Source organism: Myotis daubentonii, chromosome 9 (genome assembly GCF_963259705.1).
Source record: "Myotis daubentonii chromosome 9, mMyoDau2.1, whole genome shotgun sequence".
Taxonomy (NCBI): domain Eukaryota; kingdom Metazoa; phylum Chordata; class Mammalia; order Chiroptera; family Vespertilionidae; genus Myotis; species Myotis daubentonii.
The window spans coordinates 82,540,455-82,567,960 of NC_081848.1; the positions used below are offsets into that span (position 1 = coordinate 82,540,455).

The window sequence follows — 27,506 nt, forward strand, 5'->3', positions numbered from 1 at the left end:
CGGAGGTTATGTTTTATAAAAGACTCAATTTTATTTTTAGATAAATTTTAGGTTTATAAAGAAATGGAGAGGAAGGCACAGAGATTTCCCATATGCCCCACCCCCCACTCATGCAGAGCCTCCCCTATTATCAGCATCCCTGTCCAGAGCGTGTATTTTTGTTATAACGGATGAACCTACATCGGCCCATCATAACAACCCACAGACCTAAGTTTAGCCCAACATTCACTCTGGGTGTGGTGCATTCTATGAATCTGGACACATTATAATGACATTTGTCCATCATTACAGTGTCACACAGGAGTTTCCCTGGCCTCAAAGTGGAGGTGACTCATTTCAATATTCAACCAGGGGCAGCTTGAGCCATAGCAGGACCCGGTCCTCACACTCACGCTCCCGGTTCCCAGCCTCCTAAGTGTCGTCTGCATTAGGTGGGTTTCGCTTACTATTTGCCATCCATTCTGACCGTTTTCAGCTCTGTCAGTGTAGGTGACAGCGTACAGAACCTGGTCAGTGACCAGCAGATTCTTCTGATCGTGAGACAGCTTCTGTCCTGAATTCACTTCCCCGTCCACCTCCCACCCATGACTCCCTTCAGGGCACCAGTTCCCTAATTTGTGATGCCTCAGTTTCCTGAGAAGGTTCCCTGCCTCCTGTCCCTCCACCTCCACATCCAGTCCCCTAGAACCCCCGGTGTCCTTCCCAAATGTCCCACCTGTCCATGACCCTCCTCTGGCCTCAGGGCACAGGATGCCCTGGGCAGCCACAGCCCCTCCTGACCCTTCCCACCCTCTTCGCCATCCCTGCCCTCACCTGCCTACCCCCTCCCTCCCCTGGGCTGGCAGAAGGCCTTGCCTTTCCCTCCCCCCAGCTCCCTCTGGCCTCTGCTCCTCTGCACGCCCCCTTCTCTCTACCCCCAGCCCCTGCCCCATGCCCACTCCTCCTCTCCTTCCCCCAGACAGACCCCTCCTCTGAGGAGCTGCCCTGAAGGCCCAGCCTGGCTCAGCTGCCACGCGCAGGGCCCCAGCCCCGGGACGGCCACCTCCCCCCACGTGGTCATGCTCTGCTATGGTCCCTGGGCCTGTCTCACCCCCTCTGGGTTTGGAGTTCCATCAGGGGGATCCTGTGTGCTCGGCCCCCCCTCCCTGCATCTCCTGGGTCCTGAGAGGGGCCTGGTGTGGAACAGGAGGGCAGGGCCTGTGGGAGCAGGAGGGCTGGAGAGCCAGGGGACCAGGGCTCAGGCCAGGCAGGCCCAGAGTTGGTGTCCTTCTGGGGGAGAACAAGGGCATTTCTCACTCTGAAGGGAAATGGTGGATTAAGGTGAGGCCTGGGCACTGTTCCAGGAGCAGGGCAGTGAGCTGGGGCCTGCTCTGGGGGAGGCAGTAGTTCCCAGAAGCAGTGAAGTAGGTGGAATGAGCTCTGGAATGTGCAGGCTCCTTCCCGGAATCGCCCAACTTCCTGTAAGAGCCTCCCCAGCTGGCTGCTTTCCCTGCACCCCAGGCCTCGGTCAGCCCTCCCGGAATCCTGTGTGAGTCTGGACACCAGGGTTAATGGGGGCGAGAGCTGTCCTCGTCTGACCCTGAGAGTGGAATGCGCGGCATCAGGCAGACACATGCCTGGGAGGAAGGAGGAGCGAGAACAGAGGTGCTGGGGAGGCACGGAACCCCAGAGCAGCTGAGGCCCACAGGCCAGGCCCCCAGGGGGGCAGCTGTGGGAGAGGCGAGACCGCGGCTGCAGACCCACTTGAGATCGTGGAGCCTGGACACGGGCCTCAGAGGCGGCAGTCCATGGCCCCGCAGCTGCAGCCGGGCCTGCGAGGAGTAGGCACCACCCGTGGGCGTTCGGGCCCCACTCATGGCCTTGGGGTTGGCACAGTGAGGCCTTCACCCCGAGCAGGAGGGCATGCGGGGCAGGGAGGGCAGGCAGTGGCCCAGGTGACACCCGTGGAACAGCATGACCTACAGGCGGGCAGGTGGGCGCTCCGGGCCTCTTAGACGCCTTTCTGAGCGAAACTCACTTGGAAACAGGCAGACGCTGCCCAGAGGCCCTTTGGCCTTCCTGGCCGGAGGACCAGTGGCTGGTGGACCCGCGAGTCGGGAGCCTGTGTGGCCCAGGGAAGCCGGAGCCGGGGTCATGGGGGTTATGGGGGTCATGGGGGTCATGGGGGTCAGGCTGGGAGAGGCGGTGCCTTCCTGGTGAAGGAAAGGGCTCTGCCAAGTCCCCCCCCCCATAGCGCCCCCCCTCCCTCTCCCCTTGATGCCTGAGAGCTGGGCAGCCTCCCTGTGGCTCCCACAAAGCCGCGTGCACAGGGGGAGGGAGGAGTGAGCGCAGCTTAGGTGCTGGTTGCCTGGCCAACAGCCACCTCCCCTGCCCGCTCCACCCAACATGCACATGCACCCATCACTCATCTCCTGGAGCCACAGCCCTGCCTGCCCTTCTTTGGGCAGCACAGGCCCCTCCGCAGACCTGGCTGAGCTGCCCAGGACGGGTTCCCCTGGAAATGGGCGCAGCCCTGCACAGGGAAGGCGGCCCGGGCCGCAGGGGGCTGTGGGAGAGGGTCTCCCCGCTCAGAGGAGACCAGGGAGTGACAGCAGCTCTGATGCCCGTGGGCGGGGCCCGGTGAGAACGTGACCTGGAGGCTGCTGCCACCACAGCGACCATCCCAGCAGATGCGGGACCCACAGGATGGGAAAGCCGGGGCCCTGGTGCCCGGGAGCTGCTGGGCTGAGCCTGCGCCCGCCTCCGCCTCCTGTTCCAGGGACAGCGCAGGCCAGGCTGGGAGCCGCTCTCAGGGGAGCTCTGCTTCTCCCGCCACATGCACCCCGAGGCCACTGAGCCCTGGGCTCCCCGAGGTCCAGGCTCCCGCCTGCTGAGGCCTCCCCGTGGGTCCAGCCCCGAAGGCTGCCCGTGGCTCCTGTCCTCGTGGGGCGGGTACAAGATCAGGGCCCATGCGGGCCTGGGGCTGACCGCTGGGCCTCCCATGCCCCGTCCTGCAGTGGGAGCCCGTGTCCAGGGCAGGGCAGGGGTAAGGCTTCCCTGCGACGCTCACCGCTTCCCGGCGGCTCCCAGGCCCAGCCATTCCAGGCCTTGAGGTGGGAAGTTGGGGGCCTGTCCCCTGAGAAATGCTGAGTCCCTTTAACCATTTAGTGTTCAGTCCTTCTGAATAAAAAGGAAAATGAAAGCAAAAGTGTCCACTCGGGTATAAAACCTGTTGCACTAGGAGCAGAAAGCAGACCCTGCCCTGGTGCACAATGGCTTCGGTAAGTCCCCAGCTCTTTCTAGAACCGGCTCTGCAGGGGAGGGCAGCTCCCTGCATTAAATGAGGGCTTCGGGCTGTGTTCCTCAGGCTAGTCTGGCTCTCTAAGAAACAAGCCCCCACTGAGGCTAGTCCAGGCAGAGCAGGTGTAGTCTGAGGACCTCTGTGGAGAGGGAAGGGGATTCTGGGAAAACCCAGCGTCAGGAGCTGTCATGAGGCTGGTCTGCCAGGGCCTAGAGCTGGGAGGCGTCAGGGTCAAGGTGGTTCCAGGCATCTCAGCCCCGGGAGTTTACGCACCTCCACTCTGCCATTCAAATGGATGGGACTGGGCTCGCTTTCTTTTTCTTTCTTTCTTTTTAATATATTTATATTTATATGAGAGAGAGAGAGAGAGAGAGAGAGAGAGAGAGAGAGAGAGAGAGAGATGTGACAGCAGAACATCGACTGGCTGCCTCCTGCAAGCCCCTCACCAGGGATAGAGCCACAACCTGAGCATGTCCACTGACTCAAACCATCAACCTTTTGGTTATGGGTTAAAGCCCAGCCACCAGCCACACCAGCCAGGGCCCAGCTAGTTCTCTTCATATGCCTGCTCCCTTCTCTCCCACTATTACCAGGAGCTTCTATTTGGTCTGAGTTGGTGGTGTCTCCTCCCACCCATGGTCCACTGGCACCTTTCTTGCCCCCTTACATCACGATTTTTCAGTTTCAGCCACTACTGCCAAAAAGCTATATATTTTTTCATTTCTTGGTTCAGATTTCTGAGAGAGGGGGTGTGGTTAGTCCAGCTCCACTTCTCTCGGTGGATCATAGAATGCTGACCTGCTTGGCGCCCTGACTCCTTCCAGTCCAGCTAGATCTAGTCCAGTTTCATCACATCACAGGGTGTGAAACAGCTGCCTGGGCACCTGGGATAGTGGGGGATCATCTTCCCTTAAAAGGAAATCCTATGTAGTAAGAGAGGAATATGCTAACTAGCCGTTATGCCCTGAGGGGTAACGACCAAGCGCCTCATGACCAGATCACAGATCAGCAAGAAGGTGGGCCAGGGAACCATTGAGACACAGGCAGGCTACAGAGAGCTACAAGAGGGGACAGGGCAGCAAGCTATGAGAGGGGCGGGGGGCAGGGAGACGGGGGAACTACAGGAGGGTAGAGCAGCGGGCAAAGAACTACAGGAACCTGGCAGTGGCCTATTGGCTACAAGCGGGAGGGGAAGAGCTACAGGAGGGCGGTAGTGGCCTACTGGTGCACAGATTCATGCACAGGGCTACTAGTACTATATAATAAAGAGGTAATATGCAAATTAATCCTCACACCCTCACAAGATGGCTGCCTATAACCAGGCTGGCAGGGTTAGTAAGGGATGACCAAACGACTGAACAAGCAAGCTGTGTGGGGTGACCAGGCCAGCAGGGGGGCCGTTGGGGGTGATTAGCCTGGCAGGCTGTGAGGGGCCACTAGGCTGGCCTAGTGGCTGGACAGTTGGAGGCGACAAGGCAGGCAGGGGGATGCAGTTAGTGGCCACCAGGCCAGCAGAGGGGGGAAATTAGGGGCGACCAGGATGGCAGGGGGGGCAGTAAGGGGTGACCAGGCAGGCAGGCAGGTGAGCAATTAGGAACCAGTGGTCCATAATTATGAGAGGGATGTCCCAATGCCGGATTAGACCCAATCCTTGAGATCGGACCTAAGCCAGCAGTTGGACATCCCCTGAGAGGTCCCAGATTGGAGAGGGTGCAGGGGACCGCCCCCCCCCTCCAGTGCATGAATTCTGTGCACCGGGCCCCGAGTATGAACATACTGGCAATAATAGAAACTTTCAATAATAGGAACTTTAACATTAAAAAATTGTTAAACATTTTCATCTTTTAATTTATGCATTATTCTTTGGCCTTTATCCTTAGAGTGTCTTTCCTAATTCCAAGATCTGATACACATCCATCTGTATTTGTTAAAAAATTGCTTTGTTGATTTATGTTACATTTAACTATTACTTTTAATATATATATATATATTTGATTTTTTACAGAGGGGAAGGGAGAGGGATAGAGAGTTAGAAATATCGATGAGAGCAAAACATTGATCAGCTGCCTCCTAGACACCCCCTACTGGGATGTGCCCGCAACCAAGATACATGCCCTTGACTGGAATTGAACCTGGGACCCTTTAGTCCGCAGGCCGATGTTCTATCCACTGAGCCAAACTGGTTAGGGCTTAAGTATTACTTTAAAAAGAGTATTTTAAAATTGATTTCAGAGAGAGAAAGGGAGAGAGAGAGAGAGAGAGAGAGAGAGAGAGAGAAATATCAATGATAAGAGAGAATTATTGATTGGTTGCCTCCTGCACGCCCCCTACTGGGGTTTGAGCCTGACACCTGGACATGTGCCCTGGCTGGGAATCAAACCATGATCTTCTGGTTCATTGGTTGATGCTCAACCACTGAGCCACACCAGCATGGTGGTGTTACTTATTTTTTAAAAATATATTTTTATTGATTTCAGAGGTGAAGGGAGAGGGAGACAGAGATAGGAACATCAATGATGAGAGAGAATCATTAATTGGCTGCCTCCTGCACGTCCTCTACTGGGGACCCAGTCCTGTGCCCTGACAGGGACTCTAACCGTGACCTCCTAGTTTATAGGTCGATGCTGGGCAATATTACTCATTTTTAAGCAGCATTAACATGACCATATTTCAGGTTCCAGATGGGAGATGGTTTCAAGGTGACAGATAATGTCCTCCTTTTGCAGTTAAAAAAAATGCAAGTTCATCATCATGAGGGGTTTTTGCCCATCTAAATATCTTAAAACATTTTTTTTTAGGGAAGGAACTCATGTTGGTAGAAAACCAATTAAATCATATAGTATAAAATATTAAAGTCCCAATCCCCACAGTACATAATATACAACAGTTTGGTGTCTTTTCCTCAGGTCATACATAGTGTATAATACATTTTGCTTTATAAATGCATAAACATGTATTTTATTTTTTATTTTAAAAAATTTTTTTAAAAAATATATTTTATTGATTTTTTACAGAGAGGAACGAAGAGAGATAGAGAGTTAGAAACATCGATGAGAGAGAAACATCGATCAGCTGCCTTCTGCACATCTCCTATTGGGGATGTGCCCGCAACCAAGGTACATACCCTTGACCGGAATCGAACCTGAGACCCTTCAGTCCGCAGGCCGATGCTCTATCCACTGAGCCAAACCGGTCTCGGCTATAAACATGTATTTTAAGCAAAACGGTGATAATAATGTTTCTCAGCATACTTTTTTTCAAGTATTCCCATGTCTGCTCATGAAAATCCACCTTCTCTGTACTGCCTGTACGTATAGGTGGGGAGTAACTTATTCACTTGGTTTTTATCAATGGTTGTTTAGGTCATTTTTCCAATGTGAATGTTGGAGGCCAGATCGCGTGTTTTAATTTGCTGGTTAAAGAAAATGGCTGCTCCACAGCCCTATGTGGCTCTGTTTTTGTGGGGAGGATAAAGGCCTTTTGTCCGACAATCCCGTGGGTGCAGGCTCAGCCTCGCCATTGTCCCGCCTGGGCTGGGTGAGGGGCCCCGGTTCCTGTGCTGCCTGTGGACCTCCAGCCCTGCCCTGGAGGGAGGCAGCTCTTCCCAGCGCTTCCTGCTGGTCCCCGAGCTGAGAGAGGGAGGCCGCACTGCTGATCCCTTTATGACAGGAGCCGGCAAACCTGCTGTAAAGGGCCCAGAGTGAAGACTTAGGTCCTGCAGGCCCTGTGGTCTCCACTGCAGGGACTCAGCTCTGCGTGTAGGAAGCGTCCGTGGACAATGCAGGTGCCGGGGTGTGGCCGCGGCCGGGAAACGGTCTGGCCTCTGCCGTGTGAATTTCCTGTGTCACCGAACAGTAACCTTTTGATGTTTCCTCCAGCCACTGGACAAGGGTGGTCACCATCCTCAGCCTCACGCGGGAACAAGCAGAGGCACAGAGTGGGCGCCCGGATTACAGAACGTGCGCTTCTGACTGTGCACCAGGATTTCTTGAGTTCTTGGTTTTGATTCAGCTGACTTGGCTGTGTCTGTCATGAAGTCATTGTTCCTCTAGTGCAGCGGTTCTCAACCTGTGGGTCGCGACCCCTTTAGGGATCGAACGACCCTTTCACAGGGGTTGCCTAAGACCGTCGGAAAACACATATATAATTACATATTTTTGTGATTAATCATTATGCTTTAATTATGTTCAATTTGTAACAATGAAATTGGGGGTCGGGTCACCACAACATGAGGAACTGTATTAAAGGGTCGCGGCATTAGAAGGTTGAGAACCGCTGCTCTAGTGAGATTTCAGTGCTGGAAGGAGAGCCAGACCCTTAGCTCCTGGCAGCCTGCCCGCCTGCAGGCCCCTCTCTCGTAGGGCTGTTGTTGTGTTGGTTCCCTTACTCCATCTTCCCAACGGCCAGCATCCGGTGTGCCTCATGTGTGGTTCTTCACTCTGTGCGATTCTTTTTGTTGTTGCTGTTGCTGTTTAAAGTTTATTTTTCAGGGGCGGGCTCTCATAGACGTGCATTCCTGGGTTCGGTGGGACATCTTTAATTGATGGAAGTGTAATGTGTTGCAGAGCTCATTCTCACTTTCCGCTCAGCACTGTGTCTAAAAGGTGACCCTCGTTGCCACGGGAACAGCGAGCCATTGCTTCTAACTAGTGCGCAGGGCTCCGTGGGCAAGTCCACCTCCTTTTCCTTCTTTTAAAAAAAGAAGTTTCCTGGGTGGTATCATGTTTTGAGCTTGTGTGTATTTGGAAATATAAATGACTAGAGGCCCAGTGCACAAAATTCGTACACTGTGGGGGGGGGGTTGTTACTCAGCCCAACCTGCACCCTCTCCAATCTGGGACCCCTCAGGGTATGTCTGACCGCTGGTTTAGGCCCAATCCCACAGGAATCGGGCCTAAGTCAGCATTCGGACAACCCTCTCACAATCCGGGGCTGGTGGTTCCTAACTGCTTGCCTACCTGCCTGATTGCCCTAACCGCTTTTGCCCCCTAACCACTCCCCTGCTGGCCTGATTAACACCTAACTGCTCCCCTGCTGGCCTGGTCGCCCCCAACTGCCCTCCCCTGCCGGCCTGATCTTGCCCCCAAATGCCATCCTGTGCAGGCTTGATGGCCCCCAACTGCCCTCCCCTGTAGGCCTGGTCCCCACCAACTGCCCTCCCCTGCTGGCCTGATCTTGCCCCCAACTCTTCTTCCCTGCCAGCCTGATTGCCCCCAACTACCCTTTGCTGGCCTGATCTCACCCCCAACTGCCCTTCCCTGTCAGTCTAATCGCCCCTAACTGCCTCTGTCTGCCTCATCACCCATAACTGCCCTCCCCTGCCAGCCTGATCTTGCCCCCAACTGCCTTTCCCTGCAGGCCTGATCTCACCTCCAACTGCCCTGCTCTGCAGGCCAATTTGGTTCTGATTGGTGGGTTTCTATACCAGTCAGCGTCAAAAGCTCCGCCTCCTAGGCAGCCATTGGCTCCTCTCAGTTGACCCAGATTTGCTTCTGTATGGTCAGTTTCTATGCTACTCAGTATCAAAAGCTCCACCTCCTAGGCAGCCATTGGCTCCTTGCAATTCACCCATATTTGGATCTGATTGGTTGGTTTCTATGCCAGTCAGCATCTCTGGGCCTATCTCTGGGCCTGATCATAGAGGCAGGGCTGATCAGCAGCTGCCTCAGGCTGCTGCCCAGCTTCTGAACTGCTGACCTCTGGGAGAGAGAGAGAGGCTTGTCTGCTGGCAAGGGAGAGAGAAGCAGGGCTTGGAGCCCGGGTCTGTCTGGCACGGCTCTTCATGTTAAAGGCTCTGTTCTCAGCCCTGCCGCAACCGCAGGGCCAGTCCAGGGGGCGCCAGGGGATGCACTCTTGGTCATTTTATGAGTTTGATTTTTGCCATGATCCCTCTCTTTTGGAATTTCTTTTTCTCCTGGGAAGCTAACTTCTTTCCTGTTCTCTCTCACTCCCTCCTCTCCCTTCCTGCACCTTCAGTACCATTTGTTTTTTATGTGTGAAAACATTGGAAAGGTTCTAAGGTGCATGTTAATGCCAAAGAGTATATTCCACCCCCCTGCCCCCCCCCCCGCACCCCAAATTTGGAGACATTGCTTCATTGTCAGATAACTAATGCTCTTGTTGTCGAAAAGTCTGAAGTGGTTCAGATTTTGGATCCTTTGTATGTGATCTATGTTTTCTTTCCAGAAGCTATAGAGTCTTTTCTTTACCTTCAGTGCTCTGAAATTTCACGACGATAAAGCTGTGTGGATCTATTTTTCTGTATTGTACTGGGCACTTGATGATGCCTTTCACTCTGGAAACCCCTTGCCTTCAGTTCTGAGAAATCTTCCATTTTCTCTTCTCTCATTCTGAAACTCCAATTATTGGACCCCCAGACTGCTCCTATGATTTTGTTATCGTCTCTGTCCTGTTTTTCATTTATTTATTTTAAATGAGAAAACTAACATTTATTGATAGATTTGGGTATAAAAGAAGTTTTTCTAAAAAGTAGCAGTGACACTATCACATAAAAAAAGAGAAACTTATGCTCAATAAATCTATTTTCATTATTGGTGATATTGCCTAACAAGTGAGGTCCTCACTCCCAGGTGGCTTTTACTTCAGGTAAATTTCCATACTCCTATGCAGCAATAAACTTGAAGTAAAAGTCACTCTAGAAACTTGAAAGCAATAAGATACTCTATAAGTTCAGGGTGCTGCATTAGGTAGATTTGGTAGATTTATAGAATATCTCCTAGTCATCTTATTTTTCATTATTTTCCATTGATTATTAATAGACTAAAGAACAAACAGGTTTATATAAATGAAGAATTATGTGTCAATACAAAATTGTTACATAATTTCATAGATACATATGTCACTAGGCATGAATAATATTTAGGGCAATTAAATAAAATTCCAACTTTGAGAGTAAAAAACTAAGAAATAGTTTACTCTATAGAAACAATAATTCAACTCTTCTTGCAAAATGAAGCATTGGAAATTGGACACGTCACACTTTTCTTCCTATGGCTTTAGCCCTATGCACTGCCCACCCACGGGAAAGACAAAACAATGACCACACAGCAACAATAAAACAGCATAAACAATTCTATTGGACCTCCTCACACACACACAAAAATGAAACCAGAATATATTACAAAACAAAAAGAGGTGCCATTTATACTGTTTTCAAAGATCCCCTCTTTCATTTCTTGGCCTAAAAATGAGGGTTTCTCAACCTCAGCACTACTGACGTTTTGGGTTATTGACAATGGAGACAATTCTTCATTGTTATGACTTGCTCTGTGCATTGCCAGGTGGTTAGCAGCACCTGTGGCCTCTCCCCACTAGGTGTCAGTAGCACTTCCTCACGGCCAGGTATGAGGAACAAATGTCTGTAGCTGTTGCCAATTTCCCCCAGAGGGCAAAGCTCATCTGTCCCCAGCTGAGAACTACTGGCCTAGTGAGTAACGGTCACAATACATGATGTGAACAAACTAAATGTGACTTTCACACGTCTCCCATCTCGTGAGCGGTGGTGGTTTGTGGGTGTTGAAATGTCTAGCAGTGTTTCCTTGGTAAGTGCTCTCCAAGTGGCAGGCCCCTTTCCATTTCACCCACGAGGACATTTTTGGTTGTCTTTAACAATCTGCTCAGTCATTATGTTTGTGCTGTGCTCTTTGAAGCAGATTAGATTTTCCTTCAACGGAATATTTATGACATTTAATTTACCAGTTAGAAAGGGCAGAAATGGCCCTAGCTGGTTTGGCTCAGTGAATAGAGTGTTGGCCTGCGGACTGAAGAGTCATGGATTTGATTCCGGTCAAGGGGACATGCTGGGGTTGCGGGCTCGATCCCCCGTACGGGGTGTGCAGGAGACAGGCGATCAATGATTCTGTCTCATCATTGATGTTTCTATCTCTCTCTCCCTTTCCCTTCCTCTCTGAAATCAAATAGCAGTTTTTGAAATAATATGGTGATTATTTCGCAACCTCCAAAGGTGACTAACGCATATTTAAAAGTGTCATTATGAACACATTGATGTCATTATTCACATACCTGCTGTTTCTGTTTGATGCTCAAATTGTTCCATCTTCTGTCAGGTTGACACATGACGCCTGTAGTCAAGAGCTTTTCTCTCAACCATGTCTCCCCAGCAGACTTCCGGTTGGCAGCCATCCTCACTTCACCCAGCAACAGCCACCCACTCTGGTCATGGTGGTCTGGCCCCTGTGACCCCGCTCACCTGAGTCAGGGGAGGAGAGGTGCTGGCTGGCCTGGTTGGATCCTAAAATAGAACCTGAGTGATAAGGACATATCTCACATTCCCAGTGGGATGAGGGAAACATACTTCCTGCTCATGCAAACTCCAGAAGGGCACTGCCCTGCCACCAACTCCAGTCACACCCTGGGTCCCCAGCTGGGTCTTGGCCTGGCTCCCAGACTTCAGCGGCCCCCGCCTGCCTGGGATGCTCTGGGATTTTAAGGGCGCAGCGTTGGTAACATGCAGACTAGGTTTGATCTTTCTCTCTGTTCACTGGGTAAGGATCTTTGCATGTTACCTAACCTTCCTGAGACTCAGTCTTCTCATCTGTCAAATGGGGTCATGACAGTTTGTGGTCAAAGGAGTGATGGATATGAAATGTGGGCATGTTGAGCACCGTGTCTGGCTGTGCAAGTCGGGGCTCTATCACTCAGAATCACTCAGGCCCGGCGCAAGGTGGGCGGCTCTTCATGAGGCATTTGAGAATTCCTGGGTGTCATATACTCACTGACACCAACATGCTCTGGCATAAAATGTGCTCATGCCCATGTCTGCACACCTCTCGGCCACACCCCCGTGTTGCACAGCTGCCCACACCTCCCCTCCGGACACCCTGTTGATCTCTTCTTTGTCCCCCAAGGAGCTGACTCCCAGCTCAGCAGCCCCAGTAAAGAAGGGGCTTTCCATCTGTGAGAAGAGAGTGCCCCCTTGCATTTCCTGCAGGAGATGAGCAGAGGGAGCTTGCAGGCTGGGCTGGGGCTCCTTACAGGTCAGGTTCTAGAATGTTCCCTGTGAGGACTAACCTCAGTCTGTCTCTGGTTTTTCAGTCACAGGCCGAACCGAAACCTGGAGACCTGATTGAGATTTTCCGCCCTGGCTACACGCACTGGGCCCTCTATGTGGGGGATGGCTACGTGGTGCACCTGGCTCCTCCAGGTGAGGCTGGTTCTCCGCTGAAGCTCAGGGCAGAGGTGGGAGTGTCAGCGGCTGCACACTCGCGCCCTGTTCTCACCCAGTGCCCGGATGGCGGGCTCCCCCTGGCCATTGGCTGCATGAGGTTCCCTGTCAGGTCTGCAGCCGCTCCTCTTCCTCAGCAGCGAGTTCCTGGAGGACGGACTGTTGGCCTTTGTTCCAGGTGATACTGGGGCTCACTTCCAGCCACCCCACCGTCCCAGGGAAGCACCCCGTTGTGTGTGCTCCATGTTCTGGGGGCAGATGAGGAGGACACAGCTTACAGCCGGCTCAGAGGCATGGAAGGAGCGTGGCCTCCCACTTAGCAGACCCGTTTGGGGTCCTGGGGCCTCCGCTTGCCCAGCTGGTACTTGCCCGTGTGACTTGCCCCCTAAGCTCAGCTGCACCCCCTGTAGAGCAATGAGAACCCCACCTCCCGGTTGTGCAGGGTGGGATGCAGGACAGCACGGGGGCGCCCAGGCGGGGCCTGGCGGGTGCTGGGCCAACCTCCCTTCCCTCCCAGAGCATCATGGCATTAAAGCAAAGGCCGAAAGCCTGGGAACCACCAACAGCAGGGAACGGGCCAAATAAAATCGATGCCTGCATTTCATGGCTGATGGTGCAACCGTTACAAACAGCTGTACAGCAGGTGTGTGCACACACATGTGAATTTGAAAGCCAAATGCAGGCTTTAAAAACTGAGGGTTATGGAGGAATAACTTACTGTTTTATTTTATTGTTAATCCTCATCTGAGGATATTTTTTCATTGATTTTTAGAGAAGGGAGACATCCCCCACCCACCCCCCCAAACACACACACACACACACACACACACACACACAGCCAGTGAATGTAGAAGCTGGTCATTGGATGAACTGGCTGTTCAGAGATTGACGTCATACCAACAGGCTTTCTGTGAGCCCAGCTCCATCCGGCAGGTCCACTGGCCCCTCCCTGAGGGTTCCAGGGCCCATCACTCTGCCTTCTCCTGTCAGCTTTCCCAGAAGCCTGGGTGAGGCAGGAGGCGGGCGTCCTGTTAGGGCAAATCTGAGAATTCAGAGCTGGGAGAGTGTGGCCACCACCTGACCCAGGCCCTTCCATCTGTAGTGATGATAGCCCTTGAGAAGAGAAGGGACTGGCCTGATGCCACAGGGTGGGTGGGGCTCTGTGTTGCAGGTCAGGCCTGGGCTTGCTCAGCAGCCTCCTTTCCTACTATTGGAAACATGTCACCCTGGCCGCTGAGGGCCCACCCCGCTCTGGCTGGTCAGCACCTGGGGTCTGTGCCCCGTACCCTCTGCCCCTCCTGCGTCTTTCAGGGACGTCTGCGCCCACAGGGGCCTTTAAAAGAATCCACATCCTTGGCTTTAGAAATGAGGGGGCCAGAGTCCAGGGGCATCTGTGACATCTCCAAGGGCACCCAGGCGGGGGTCGGCCTGTGCTTGAGGTTGAAGCCAGGCAGGGGGTCGGCCTTTCCCCAGCGCATCCTCACTGATGATGCCCAGGGCAGTGGGGCTGCCTGCTTGCCCGCTCTCAGCCCGGAACATCGGCCTCTTTCCTCTTTGGGAACCACAGGTGAAATCGCAGGGGCAGGCGCGGCCAGCCTTAGGTCCGTAGTGACCGACAAGGCCATAGTGAAGAAGGAGCTGCTTGATTTTGTTGCCGGGAACGACGAGTACCGTGTCAATAACAAGTATGACCAGAGGAACAAACCGCTGCCTCCCAGCAAGATTGTGCAGCGGGCAGAGAAGCTGGTGGGGAAGGAGATGTGCTACAAGCTGACCAGCGACAACTGTGAGCACTTCGTGACCAAGTTGCGCTACGGAGTCTCCCGCAGTGACCAGGTTCATCCTCCGCCCGTGTCCCTGTCCTCAGGAACCAGACCATTCCCTCCGCTGACAGTGGCCGGGCATCCGTGTGGGCGGCCAGGGTGGAGGTGGAGGCACAAATGAGACAAAATAGCAGGGACAGAATCCCTGCCCTCGAGGGAGAGATGGTTGGGGTAGGGAGGAGGGTGGGGAGAAGTGCCAGTCGCTGTGCAGACCAGTGAGGTTAGGGAGTGATGTCGCAGCCATGACAATCACCCCTGGCCCCTCCCATAGCTCCAGAGGAGGGTTGTTTTATCCCCACTTTACAGATGGGGAAACTGAGGCTCACGGAGCTTTACTAGCTCACCCAACTCATTCCACCACTAGGCATTGAGTCTCTAGCACCTGACAGCCACGTGCAGAGGTGGGATTTGAACCCAGGTGCCTGATCCAGGAGGGCATCACAGAAGAGGTGACGCCTGAGCTGAATCTGATTTAATTGTTTTGATTAAATTGAAGCTGGAAAATGAGCTGGAGATGACCAGGGAGTAGGGGCGAAATGGACTACAGGCCGAGGGAGGAGGAAAAGTGGGAGCCAGGAGGAGGAAGAGCCAGACAGATGTTTTCTGGGAAGGGCCGGGGGGGACACCTTTCGGGCTCTGGCCCACGTGGGCTCTGTCTCTCCACTCCACTCCACAGCTTTGTGCAGGAACGCAGTCGTGGACAATCCCTAACGGAGTGGGTGAGGCCGTTCCTAAAAAAGCTTTTTATGAAAACAGTGGTGGGTGTTAGAATCGCCGAAGGAGGAATGCACTAGTCCAAAAGGGGTAGAGAATCATGAGTTTATTAGGTCACCTGGAGACCAGATGGGCTGAGCCCCAAAATGGCGCCCCCACCCAGGGATGGGGGGTCAGAGGTTTTAAAGGACTCCAGGCGGCTTTTCCTGGGCGGAGAATTTTCTAGGTCGGTCCTGAGGGGAAGGATAATGGTCTTAGCAAGTGGAATGTGGTCTAAGCAAAAGGGAATGTTGGCTGTGAAGTGGCCTAGAGGTCAGTGCCCAGGGGAGGGGGTATCGACTCAATTATGTGATCAGACCTGGCAGAGGGCTGGCTTGGGCCCCTGTGCCATAGTTTGCGGATTCCTGGTCTCAGATAATTTGAAAAACCACATACCCCTCACACATTCGTAGCTGACATCAAACATTTAAACAGTTTATAAATACTAAAGAGTTCAGAGGACGGCATTTTTGGTACGTGGTACACATGTGTCTATTTTCTCCACATCCTCGGCGTTGCACAGTTAGCTCGTGCAGTTAATGGGAAATGCCTGCATGTCATTTAAATAGTCAGAGCAGGCATTACTGCCAACCACTCAGCCAAAGCCGACCTAATGTCATTCATTTATTTACATTTATTCATTGTTAATCCTCATCAGAGGATATTTTTCTATTGATTTTTAGAGAGAGTGGAAGGGAGTGGAGAGACACAGAGAGAGAAACATTAATGTGAGGGAGACACATCGATTGGTTGCCTCCCACATGAGCCCCGACCAGGGCTGGGGATGAGCCTGCAACTGAGGTACGTGCCCTTGACCTGAATCGAACCTGGCACCCTTCTTTCCACTGTATCCACTGAGGCCAAACCCGCTAGGGCCAGACTTCACTTCTTTTAGGAAAAAAGCTGGCTTCCCCCTCCCCCCAACTCAAATGAATACATTACAGCAGGTTTCCATGGCACCTGTCTGGGGTGGGAATTCCCATCTAAAGTAACAGAGGTGGAGGGAGCCTCCCGGGGGGGGATGTGGTCTCCTGGTTCTTCCCTCGGCCGGTCTGTCTGGAAGCAGTGGGTGCCCCATCCTCGCTGGAACCTTACGCCTCGGCCAAGGCTGTAGATCCTGGTCCGTGAGGACGAAGCTCCTCTTCTGTGAGGGGGAGAAGGGCTGTGGTGAAAGGGGGGGGGCAGGGAACCCACTGGGAAGTACCCCCTGGTGCCCGTGGGGACCCTGCTGTGGGGTCTCCCTCCTTTGAGCTGAGGTGGGAGGCTGGCAGCCTGAGGTCAGGGCTGCCCATCATGCATCTGTGCTGGAACCCCGAGTGCCAATCTGGGAGACCCCAGCGTTTCAGGGTTGGTTGGCCGTCTGCTCTGCTTCAGAGGGACTCGGGGAGGTCTCTTCCCCTGAGCAGCTGGTCCCTGGCGCCTCCCTTCTGAGCTCCTTCCACAGCCGGGAACTCAGCCTTGCCTGTCTGTCTCCCTCTTATTCCTTCCTGCTCCCTGACTCTGTGTCTGCAGAGACTCCCTCCATCTCCCTCCATAAACCAGTGGGCGCCACAGGGCCAGCCCCAGCCCCTGAAATGCCTGCGGGAGAAGCAGAAGGCTGCCAGGAGAAGGACTGTCCAGCCAACCTCTGAGCTGGTCCCTGAGCGCCTCTCAGAGCGCTTACTGACAGGGGCTGCCCCTGGGAACCCCTCTGCCCCGGGACGGGCATGTGTGGCCTGCAGCTCAGGAGTGTCTCTCTCATGGACCTGGGTGCCGTCCTGTCCTTTGAAATGTCTTCGTCCACCCTGGCCGCGTGGCTGTGTTGGTTGGGTGTCATCCTGCACAGAAGGAGGTCGCCAGTTCAGTTCCTGGTCAGGCACACACGTTGTTTGCAGGCTTGACCCCCGCAGGGGTGTGAGCAGGAGGCAGCCCATCCATGTGCTCTCACATGGATGCTTCTCTCCCTCTCTCTCCCTTCCTCTCTCTCAAAATCAATAAACTATTCTTAACAAAACATGTAGAGAGATGCTGTTACGGCAAAGTTACCAAATATGGGAAACAGACTGCCAAGCACTAGGGAGATGCAGAAATGCCCCTTTATCCCCAAATGCAGGGCTGCTGGCTCAGGGGAATCAGTTTCCCAAAAGCTGAGCAAAACCTATTCTGCTGAACCCAGATATATGTGTCCCTAGATTCTGTTTCTTGCTTCTGGGTCTCTGTGTGGTTTTGTCTAAAAGCTATTTTGCTGCAAAGTAGGTGATAAGAAATCTTCTAGCTGACACCTGACAGGTTCAGAGTGGGCCAGGGTCGCGCACCTATGACAGGAGGCCATAATGGATCAAAAGAGATTTGATTCCCGACACCTGGGTGCAGGTGGGCTGAGACCCAGAAAGGCATCAGGGGAGAGAGCAGGGAGAGACAGGTTTCTGTGGATCCTGGCTGGCTGCAAGCCGCTCGGCTGACCTGGGGGTCTGGTCCATCCTTGGTTCCTCCCATGCCAGGTGTCTCCTGGTTCTCTGAGCTGTGCTGTGCTCAAGGCTGCAAGCTGTCTGCAAGATATCTGCTAAGCACAACAAGTCTTCCTCTGCCCCGTTTTATTCTCTTTAACCCTTTCATTCCCACTGCAAACATCTATGTCTGGGTTTCAGTTCAGGCGTCTGCAAACTTATTGTTCCAGGATGTGGGTTTGCACCGTTCAGCCGCGAGGGCTACAAGGATTATAGATCAGCAGCATCCTGTCACGGCTGGGGGTTGGGTTAAGCTGTCTTCACACTGTTCCTATCATCACGCCTGCTGTCCTTATCCATTACAATGCAGTGTCAGGAGGGACGGGCCTCTGCCTCCTCTCCTGTGGGAGGCTGGGAGCCTGGCTTCCATCTGTCCAGCGGGCTGACACCGGGCCCAACCGCACTGATGCTCACCGGCCCTTTGCAAATTCTCATTACGCGGACTGCTGAGCCCCACTGTCCCCCTCCTGTGTGCACCCTTTAAAACACCAGTCAGCTCTGGAGCTCAGGAAAGTCTGTTTATCGCCGACACGTGGGAGCGTGTCTGAGTGTCTCTGAATGGAGTGGGCGGTGCGGCTTTTCCTTCCCCAGCTGCTCACGTGGCGCCAAGTCACGGTCTTCCACAGAAACCTGCTCTGTGCTCTGTTTTGAGCATTTTTCCTTCCGGCGGAGGAGGCTTAGGTGGGCCTGTTAGGACACCAGGCGTCCTGGTCCCTGTCACTGGGCGTGGGGTGGCTTTGGGGAGCTCTTTCCGCTGTCCCTCCTCAGTCTTCTCCTCTGTACAGTGGGCATCTAACACGGGTGTCAGTAGGGTTTGGGGCAGATGGAGACAATTGAGAGCCTGGGAAGCCCCGCCCAGTGTTGACGCCTGGAAAGCAGCCCCTCTCAGGGTCTTCGCCCGCTTCCCCAGCACAGCGGTGTGGGCAGGGGTGGCTCACACGGTGTTGCCGAGTACACGACCCTCAGGGACCATCCTGACGTCTCCACCGCCTCATCCCTGCTGTCCGAGTATCCACTTCCTTGTCCAGGACCCTCCCCGGTCAGCGCAGAAGCAGGTGATCTCGCTCCAGAAGCTGCTGTCCAGTCACGACATGGGATCAGCAGCTCCTCCCCCAGCGCCCACGCTGTGCCTGGGCTGGGCTCAGCTCCTGGGCCGCCCAGAACCATCCCGGCCCAGCCCTGGGCGTGAGAGCTCACAGGGGGGTTTCCCCAACTCTGCACTTGCTTCAGGCTCCCAGTGGCCAGTCCTCACCTAGACCATCCGGGCACCGCCTGTGTCCTTCCCACGGCACCCCCTGCGGCTCTCTGAGCCTTTCAGCACCCACAGGGCCGCTGTCTCCCTCACACCCACAGCTCCATCCCTGCCTCGATCTCTCCCCGCCTGTTCTCTGCTCTCCTGTTGGCCTGTTGCCCTGCCAACTACCATTCCTATTATAGTTCCGTTGAAGGGGACTTGGTCTACCCTGAGTGAAGATTCTTCGTGGGAGTGTCTGTCGCCAGACCCCTGATGTGGAGTGTGAGCCCTTCTCTTGTGCTGCAGGTCAAAGAAGGGTTCCTGGCAGTGGGCTTGGTGGCTCTTGGTGCAGCAGTCGGCCCAGCAGTCGGCATATCAGCTGTAGTGGCAGCAGGCTTTGTCGGAACGGCCATGGTCATCAGGGGTGCCATCGGGTACCTACGGCACTGAGGCGAGCAGAAAGAGCGGTGAGGTCAAGGCATCATCGTAGCGGCAACCATTTAGTCTGGAAAAGACTAGCTTAGCCAGCGGGGGTGGGGTTTGCTTTATAGATTCCACTCAGTTTTATACACATTTAGGCCAATGTTTTTAAAAAATATGTTTTTATTGACCTTTTTTTTTTTTTTTTTTTTTTTTAGAAACAGAGGAAGGGGCCGGGAAGAGAAACATCAATGGGAGAAATTCATCAGTGGCTGCCTCTTGCGCGCTTCCTACTGGGGATAGAGCCTCCGGGAATTGAACCTGAGACCCCTTGGTTCATGGATCAACACTCAAGACACACCAGCCAGGCCATTCAGGCTGCTTTCAGTGGAGCTATAAAAACACAGGAAGATTTAATTGGGGAAATACGGCTGGTGTGAATGCTATTAAAGACACAGTTGGGCTCTATCATGGACTCAATGCTTGTGTCCCCCTCGCCCGGCCCCATTCACGTTGCAGCCCTAACCCCCAATGTGCTGGTGTTCAGAGCTGGGCCTCTGGGAGGTCATGAGGCTCAGAAGAGGTCATGAGATGGTGGCGAGGGTGCGGGGTGGGCATGATGGGGTCGGTGCCCTTACAAGACAGACCAGAGCCCTCTCTCCTCCACGTGAGGACAGAGCGAGAAGGTGGCCATTTGCAAGCCAGGAAGAGGTTCCGCCAGGAACTGCATCTGCCAGCACCTTCGCCTTGAACTTGTCAGCTTCCAGGACGGTGAGAAATGAATGTCTGTGCTGAGCCCCCAGCCGGGGGTGCGGCCATGGCAGCCGAGCTCAGTGACCGGCTCTTCCCCAGCCGCCTGCGTGCGTCCCGGCCATTCTCTGCTTTTCCCAGGTTTCCTCTCGGAGGGCGAGGACGGGTGAGGGGCGGGAGACACTCCTGTGAGGGCCAGAGCAGGACCATTGGCCCGCCAGGCCCGGGGCGCAGCGGCTGGGATTGGGTGGGATTCTCGGCCATGAATGTGACGCAGCCCCAGTGGCCCAGGCTCCTTTCCTCCTGCCACTCTCTCCTCCTCCCGGTTCTGGAACAATTAGTATCGTCATCTCCCCAGCGTCGCTGGTGCCCTGACTCCTCGCTCCACGGCCTTTCTTTCTGCATCAGCTCAGCAGCCTCTCTCCTCAGTGCCTGCAGCTCCTGGGTTCCCTGCTCATTCCCGAGAGAGAATCTGATTGGCTCAGCTTACCGCATCCTAGCTCAGCCTCCTGATTGGCTGCTGTTGGGTCAGGTGACCACACTGAGCCAATCAGTTCTCACTGATGGGGCCAGTCACATGGTTTACACCTGACCCTGGAGGCAGAGGCAGTTTCACTTGGAGGGGACTGTGGGTGAGTCTAAATCCAGGGTTTGGCACCCCTGGTCCAGGGGCACCCAGGGGAGGGGGCGGAGCTGGCACCACCCTGGGGTCCCCCCAGAGCTGCTGGGAGCCTGGGGCTGGTCCCAGGGGAGATTTCCTGCCTAGAATTAGAGCCCGGAGCTCACGTCTCCCATTAGACCCGAGTCCCGGATTCCCCGTCTCCCACGGCTATGGGGGAGCTTTAGACCCGGAAGCGAGAAAGCCTTCTCCTGTCTCACCCGCTGGGTACTGGGCTCTCAGAGCAGCTGTGCCCTCTGGCCCAGAGGCAGCCTGGGAGCGAGGCCAGCATGGACCCTCCCGGACCCGCACGGAGGCGGACATTCCCCCTGGGGGTCTGAGCAGGGCCCTGCTGGGCAGCAAGTACAAGTCCTTCTCCTCGTTCTTCAACCTTCTGAAGCCCGAGCTTCGTCCCCGCCTGGTGTCTGTGCACCGAGGTGATCAGGGCCCCAGCTTTCTCCTGCCAGGAAGGCGCAGCCCAGGGGAGGGGGCACCCCAGGTCTCCAGTCAGAGTGTCAGGGGCTGTGCTGCCACCACGGAGAGTGGCCATTCAGTGGGGCCACTGGTGGCAGAGGCCAGGCGAGGAAGAGGAGAGCATGGGGCCCGCCCCTTTAGAGACCACGCCCAGGGCACACTAGGCTCTAGCGGAGGGATACGCTGAGGAGGTTAACTTTTTAAAAAGACTGAATTTAATTCTTAGCGAAATTTCAGGTTTATAGAGAAATTGAGAGGAAGGCACAGAGATTTCCCATATGCTCACACCCCCGACTCACGCAGAGCCTCCCGCATTATCAGCATCCCTGTCCAGAGCGTGTATTTTTGTTATAACTGATGAACCTACATCGGCCCATCATAACAACCCACAGACCTTAGTTTAGCCCAAGATTCGCTCCGGGTGTGGTGCATTCTATGAATCTGGAGTCTCACTGCCCTCAAAGTGGAGGCGACTGATTTTCAATATTTAACCAGGGGCAGCTTGAGCCATGGCAAGGTGGGCACGGGAAGATGATTTAATTCCATGTGGTCATCACAGATGGGTGAACAGTTGACCTTTGAGTTAGAAAAGAAAAACAAGCCCGGTGGCTCAGTGGTTGAGCATTGACCTATGAACCGGGAGTCACAGTTCGATTCCTGATCAGGACATATGCCCAGGTTGCAGCTCAATCCCTGGTGTGGGATGTGCAGGAGGCAGCCGATCAATGATCCTCTCTCATCACTGATGTTTCTCTCTCTCCTTCTCCCTTCCTCTCTGAAAAAAAAAATATGAAAGACAAACAAAACTTCTAAAAAGGAGGGCTGGCTGGAGGAGGTAAGAGGCACTGGAAAGACGCTGGGAGATGTTTATGCCTCATCAGGGGGTTCGCGGACAGAGGGTGGGGCTGCACGGGGCGGTAATCGTGTGTTTCTCTTTGCACCATGAGAGTAAATGAGTGACGGCTGCTGAGCACAGTGGTTAGTCTACAGGGAACAAGGAGACAATCTATGGAGCACCTGCTACAGGCCAGACAGGGGCTGGGGTCCTGCACCCACCACCTTATCTGATCCCCACGATGCACCTTTGAGCGTGTCACTTCCCCGGCTCGGAGAGGAAGGGTCTGAGGCTCTGAGAGTCCAGAGCTTTCCCCAGGTCACACGGACAGAAAACGCTGGGTGGCCACCTGGTGCCAGGTCCTTCCGTTCTGCTTTATGCACCACAGAAGCAGCGGGACCCCTCCCTGGAGGGTATGTAGGTTCAGGTATGAATTCCTCAGTGTTGGCACAATCAGTCCATCCTTCAGCCAGTGAGAGAGGGACAGTGAGAGACAGAACGACAGGTTGCCCGAGAGTCGGGTCAGGGGACAACACTGTGCGAGGTCGTCTCTACAGTGGCTTCTAACATGGGGTTTTGTGCCCCTTCAGGCTGTCACTGGTGTTGGGATCGCTTCTTCATGACAGAACAGGCGAGAGCAGCCACAACTGCAGCTCCAAGGGTCACACTTGCTCCGGTCACGAACTTTTCTGCCTGAAAGGGAGCAGCCCAGGTTCAGAGTCCACAGCAAGTCCAGGCAGGTTCTCCCTCCCGCCAAAGGGGCTGAAGGCCACACTCATGTTCCAACCCCCCACCCCCACCTCCCGGGCCCTGGCCTCTCAGAAATGCTGGCCTTGTCCCAACAACCCTTTTCCTGGGAAGCCCAAGGTGTGACCACTTGTTAGTGCTGGGCTTGTCCGGATGTGTCCTGACAACTGGCAGGATGGAGGGATGGGATCCTTCTGTGAGAGCCTCCAGGGTGGGGCAATTTGGTCCTCACGGGGGTGGGTAGGGGAGGGGGGCTCCTGGGGCCAGAGCTCTGGGGTAAAAGTGGGAATGACTCTGTGGTCTAATCTACCTCTCCAGAGGGAGGTGGTGGCAGAGCTGAGGGGAGAGGATGGCAAACCATGGCCTCAGGAAACACTGTCCTCTGTGTACTGTTCCCAAGTACAGCCTGGAAACTTCTATTTCCAGCCCCACCTCAGCCCTGAACTCCAGACTCACACGTCAAACTGCTACTCAACAGGTTCACCTGGATGTCTAACTGGTCACCTCAACACCCCACATGACCACTCAAATCTTTAATTTCCATCCCAATCCTGCCCCTCCTCCCCTCATCTCCTCCATCCAGGCTGCCCATCACCAATCACAGGGGCTGTGAGCCCTGGAGGTGCTGTGGTTCAGCAGAAAGAGCCGGGAGCACTGGGGATTGAATCTGCTCCTGCCTCTCACTAGCTGTGCTTTGCTAAGAGGGAAAGAGGAGAGCGGTAAGGATGTGCCCAGACCTTACAGAACATGTTCTTGAGCTCTTACATGGGCCGCAGACCTTGAGCATCTCTTGCCCGAGGGCTCTCTGGGGCCTTAGGAGACCTGTCATGGTCCGGGGTTGGCCCAGACTTTCCCCGACAGCACACAGGGCATCAGGAGCTGCCTTTAGGGTGGATCTTAGAGGTGAAGGATCCTAAAGGGACAGTGGTGGCCAGAGCCCCAGACGTCCTCCAAACTACCCTCCTTCTGCACATGGGGAAACTGAGGCCACAAGGAAGTGACCTGTTCAAAGACGCCAAGTGGATTAAAAGCAGGTGCGAGATTTGTGCTCAAACATCCTGACTCCCAGCCAACAATACCCTGAGAACTCCTCTTTGAATTATTCAGGGTAATTGTTGCCTCTGCCTTGTCACCCCCACCCCAAGCAGACCTCCAGAAGGGAGAGGGAGACCCCCAGCAAGAGCCTTACCTGGGGGCTCCGGGCCTTGCCGTATCTCAGATCGGTGACAAAGTGCTCACAGTTCCTGCTCAGAACACTGTACGCCAACTCCTTACCGACCATCTCCTCCGCAGAACTGATAATCTTGTTCACGGGCAGGGGTGAGTACTCGTGGTCCAAGTGGTTGTTGACCCGATAGTGGCAGCCCCCCACCACGTCACTCAGGAGCTCCCTTTTCACCTTCCCTCTGCTGCTCAGCACGGAGAAGAGGCTGGAGGAGCCGGCCCCAGGGTACTCATCTGGAACCAGACACAAGAGTATCAGGAACTCAGGGGAGGCCTGGGAGGGAGAGAGGATTCCAGGCAGGGAGGAAGCACGAAAAGAATCCGCTATTGAGCTTTGGTTCTGTCCCTTCACCAATGTGATTGGAGGTTTCAGTGATTTTGCTCTTTTCTTTAATGAGCTGTGAAGACTTTTCATGTTAATCAATGTTGTGATGGTCAGTGGCTGCCACTGTGCTCCATTATATGAATGGACATCATCTAGTTGACCAAGTCCCTAGTATTGGCTGGTCCATAGCTTATCCACCGTAAACAACGGTAGTAAAATGTATTTGTTCATCTTTGCACTTGTGTGTTTCAGAAAGAGATCAAAGTTGTTTTAGTCCCACTGTGTTTCAGACTCTGCTGTGCAAATTTCATATATTCCCTCACTTATTCTCCTTTTCAACTTCATGGTAAATACTCTCATCTCCATCTGACAACCGATATTGGACCCTGAGGCATCATCAGCCTTTTCTGGCCCAGTTCTGGCCACATGGAGAGTCCACACAGCGCTTCCAGCTGGTGGCATCCAAACCCCATTGACCTGGAGCCGGGTTTTGCTCTCTAAGAGGAGGGAACTAAAGAGCAGGTGAACCAGCAGGATCCCTTTATGTGCTGAGTCTCGAGGCTGAGGCTGCACTCAGCACCCGTCCTTGAGGAAACACCACCTGCACTCACACAGCAGCACCTGGTCCTCACGCTCACACTCCCTGTTCCCAGCCTCCTAAGTGTCGTCTGCATTAGGTGGGTTTCGCTTACTATTGGCCATCCATTCTGACAGTTTTCCACTCTGTCAGTGTAGGTGACAGCGTACAGAACCTGGTCAGTGACCAGCAGATTCTTCTGATCGTGAGACGGGTTCTGTCCAGCGAGAACGCAAACGCTTGCTGTCCGAGGTGTGGGTGCCATTGCTCTGCAGGCCCCAGCCCCTGTGCTCCCAGCCCGCGGTCCCATCCCAGCACCTTTCTCTCAGGGACGATACACAGTGTGGGGCCTGCCTGCTCCTCTGACCGGCTGTCATCCTGCTCCTGCTGTCCCTGCGGTCCATCCAGGTTCCAGGTGCTCGTGTGTGTCTGTGTGAGACTCTCTGTGATGTGGGACCTGGGAGAGCTGCTCCGTGGAGGGCGTTCAGGAAACCCTCTCAGGACGCCCTGTTCTGTGACATCCTCTGAGCAACAGGACACAGCGCTGAGAGGCAGTCCCTTCCTGAGACCGGGACCCCCAGAGTCGCTGCTGGTTTAGGGAAATCTGTCTGCGCGCCCAGCTATCGGGCCCGGAGATGCAGAGCGTCCAATGCAGGCGCAGCCCGGCTTCCCTGGGGCCCACGGGCCTCTTTCCCTGCTGGGTCAGGACCTGAGGGACCACTGGGATGCCCCCAAGGGACACGGATGTACAGTGAGCACAAGCCCTGCCCAGGGAGAAACCAACGTGGGTTCCAGGGTGGCATTTGGCTTTGAATTGTTCTCATTAGGCTAATAAATCTTTGGTAAATCCTACTCTCAACCCCCCTTACCTGGGGGAGCCAGGTGGATCACATAACCATCGCCCACATAGAGGGCCCAGTGCGAGTAGCCAAGGGACACTCAGCTGGCAGTGGCTGCACGGGGTCTTCTCTGCCCCGTCCCTTCCTGGTCCTGTTGCCTCCCTCCCTGCCTTGCCCACCTCCTCCCTGCTCCTCAGTGTCCGGCCCACGGCACCTCTGCTTCATGATTTCAGAATTTTTCAGCTTCTCTGTGTCTGTGTCTGACCTCAGCGAATGAGGGACCTCCTGCAGCGCTCACCCCAGGCGGCCCACCCTGAGGCCAGGGCTCCGCTCCCTTTGCCCCGTTCCATGCCGGTGCCCAGCAGCCACACTCCCCCTGGACGCTTCTCCTGATTCACCTCCTCATCCACCTCCCGCCCATGACTCCGTTCAGGGCACCAGTTCTGGATTTTGTGACCCACAGTTTCCGGACAAGGTTCCCTGCCTCCTGTCCTTTCACCTCCACATCCAGTCCCCAGGACCCCCGGTGTCCTTCCCACATGTCCCATCTGTCCATGACCCTCCTCTGGCCTCAGGGCACAGGATGCCCCTGGGCAGCCACAGCCCCTCCTGACCCTTCCCACCCTCCTCACCCTTCCTGCCCTCAGCCCCCTGGGCTGGCTGAAGGCCTTGCCTTTCCATCCCCACAGCTCCCTCTGGCCTCTGCTCCTCTGCACCCCCCTTTTCTCTGCCCCCAGCCCCTGCCCCACGCCCAGTCCTCCTCTCCGTCCCCCAGGCAGACCCCTCCTCTGAGGAGCTGCCCTGAAGGCCCAGCCTGGCTCAGCTGCCACGCTCAGGGTCCCAGCCCCGGGACCGCCACCTCCCCCCATGTGGTCATGCTCTGCTGTGGTCCCTGTGCCGGTCTCACCCCCTCTGGGCTTGGAGCTCCAATAGGGGGATCCTGTGTGCTCAGCCCCCGCTCCCTGCATCTCCTGGGTCCTGAGAGGGGCCTGGTGTGGAACAGGAGGGAAGGACCTGTGGGAGCAGGAGAGCTGGAGGGCCAGGGGGCCAGGGCTCAGGCCAGGCAGGCCCAGAGTTGGTGTCCTTCTGGGGGAGAACAAGGGCATTTCTCACTCTGAAGGGAAATGTTGGATTAAGGTGAGGCCTGGACCCTGTCCCAGGAGCAGGGCAGTGAGCTGGGGCCTGGTCTGGGGGAGGCAGTGGTTCCCAGGAGCAGTGAAGCAGGTGGACTGAGCTCTGGAGGGTGCAGGCGCCTTCCCGGAATCGCCTCACTTCCTGTAAGAGCCCCGCCCACTGGCTGCTTTCCCTGCACCCCAGGCGCTGGGCCGGCCCCTCCTGGACCCTGTGTGAGTCCGGAAACTGGGGCCAATGGGGGCGGCTGTCCCTGTCTGACCCTGAGAATGGAATGGGCGGCATCAGGCAGACACGTGCCTGGGAGGATGGAGGAGGGAGAACAGAGGGGCTGGGGAGGCATGAACCCCAGCAGCAGCTGAGGCCCACAGGCCGGAACCCACTGCTCCCCAAGTGCCGGGTCCCCCATCAGCCCACACTCCAGCTCCTCCCCAGCTCAGGCGGGCACAGCCCAGACACCGCACATCCTCCACATGGCGCCCGACCCCAGACAGTGCCAGACCCAGAGCGGGGCTCCCTCTGCCCGAACACCTCCCAGTCCTGCAGCAAAAGAGACTTAAACAACATACAGGTCTCCATGGAAACCTTAGAGACAGCGCTGGAGCTACCAGCAGGAGCACAGCCCCAGGCCTTCATTTAATGCAGGGAGCTGCCCTCCCCTGCAGAGCCGGTTCTAGAAAGTTCTGAGGACTTACCGATGCCATTGTTCACCAGGGCAGGGTCTGCTTTCTGCTCCTAGGGCAAC

General features: G+C 55.0%; 3 protein-coding genes across 10 annotated transcripts in view; 1 reads left to right on the top strand and 2 right to left on the bottom strand.

Moving 5' to 3' along the window:
- Nucleotides 1–27,506, bottom strand: part of LOC132241508 (phospholipase A and acyltransferase 3-like) — a 189,458-nt gene that overhangs the window by 94,426 nt on the left and 67,526 nt on the right. The gene's annotated exons all lie outside the window — the stretch shown is intronic.
- LOC132241499 (uncharacterized) overlaps nt 1–27,506 on the top strand; it is a 234,586-nt gene that overhangs the window by 64,397 nt on the left and 142,683 nt on the right. The window lies entirely within an intron of this gene.
- On the bottom strand, nt 79–27,465 carry LOC132241696 (phospholipase A and acyltransferase 4-like). Its single transcript, XM_059710624.1, has 6 exons — nt 27,457–27,465; nt 25,929–26,073; nt 25,661–25,729; nt 23,855–24,123; nt 21,558–22,611; nt 79–330 (listed from the first exon to the last, which is right to left on the bottom strand). The coding sequence occupies exons 1-5, from the start codon at nt 27,463–27,465 to the stop codon at nt 22,513–22,515; spliced, it is 591 nt and encodes a 196-aa protein (XP_059566607.1). The 3' UTR covers nt 79–330; nt 21,558–22,512.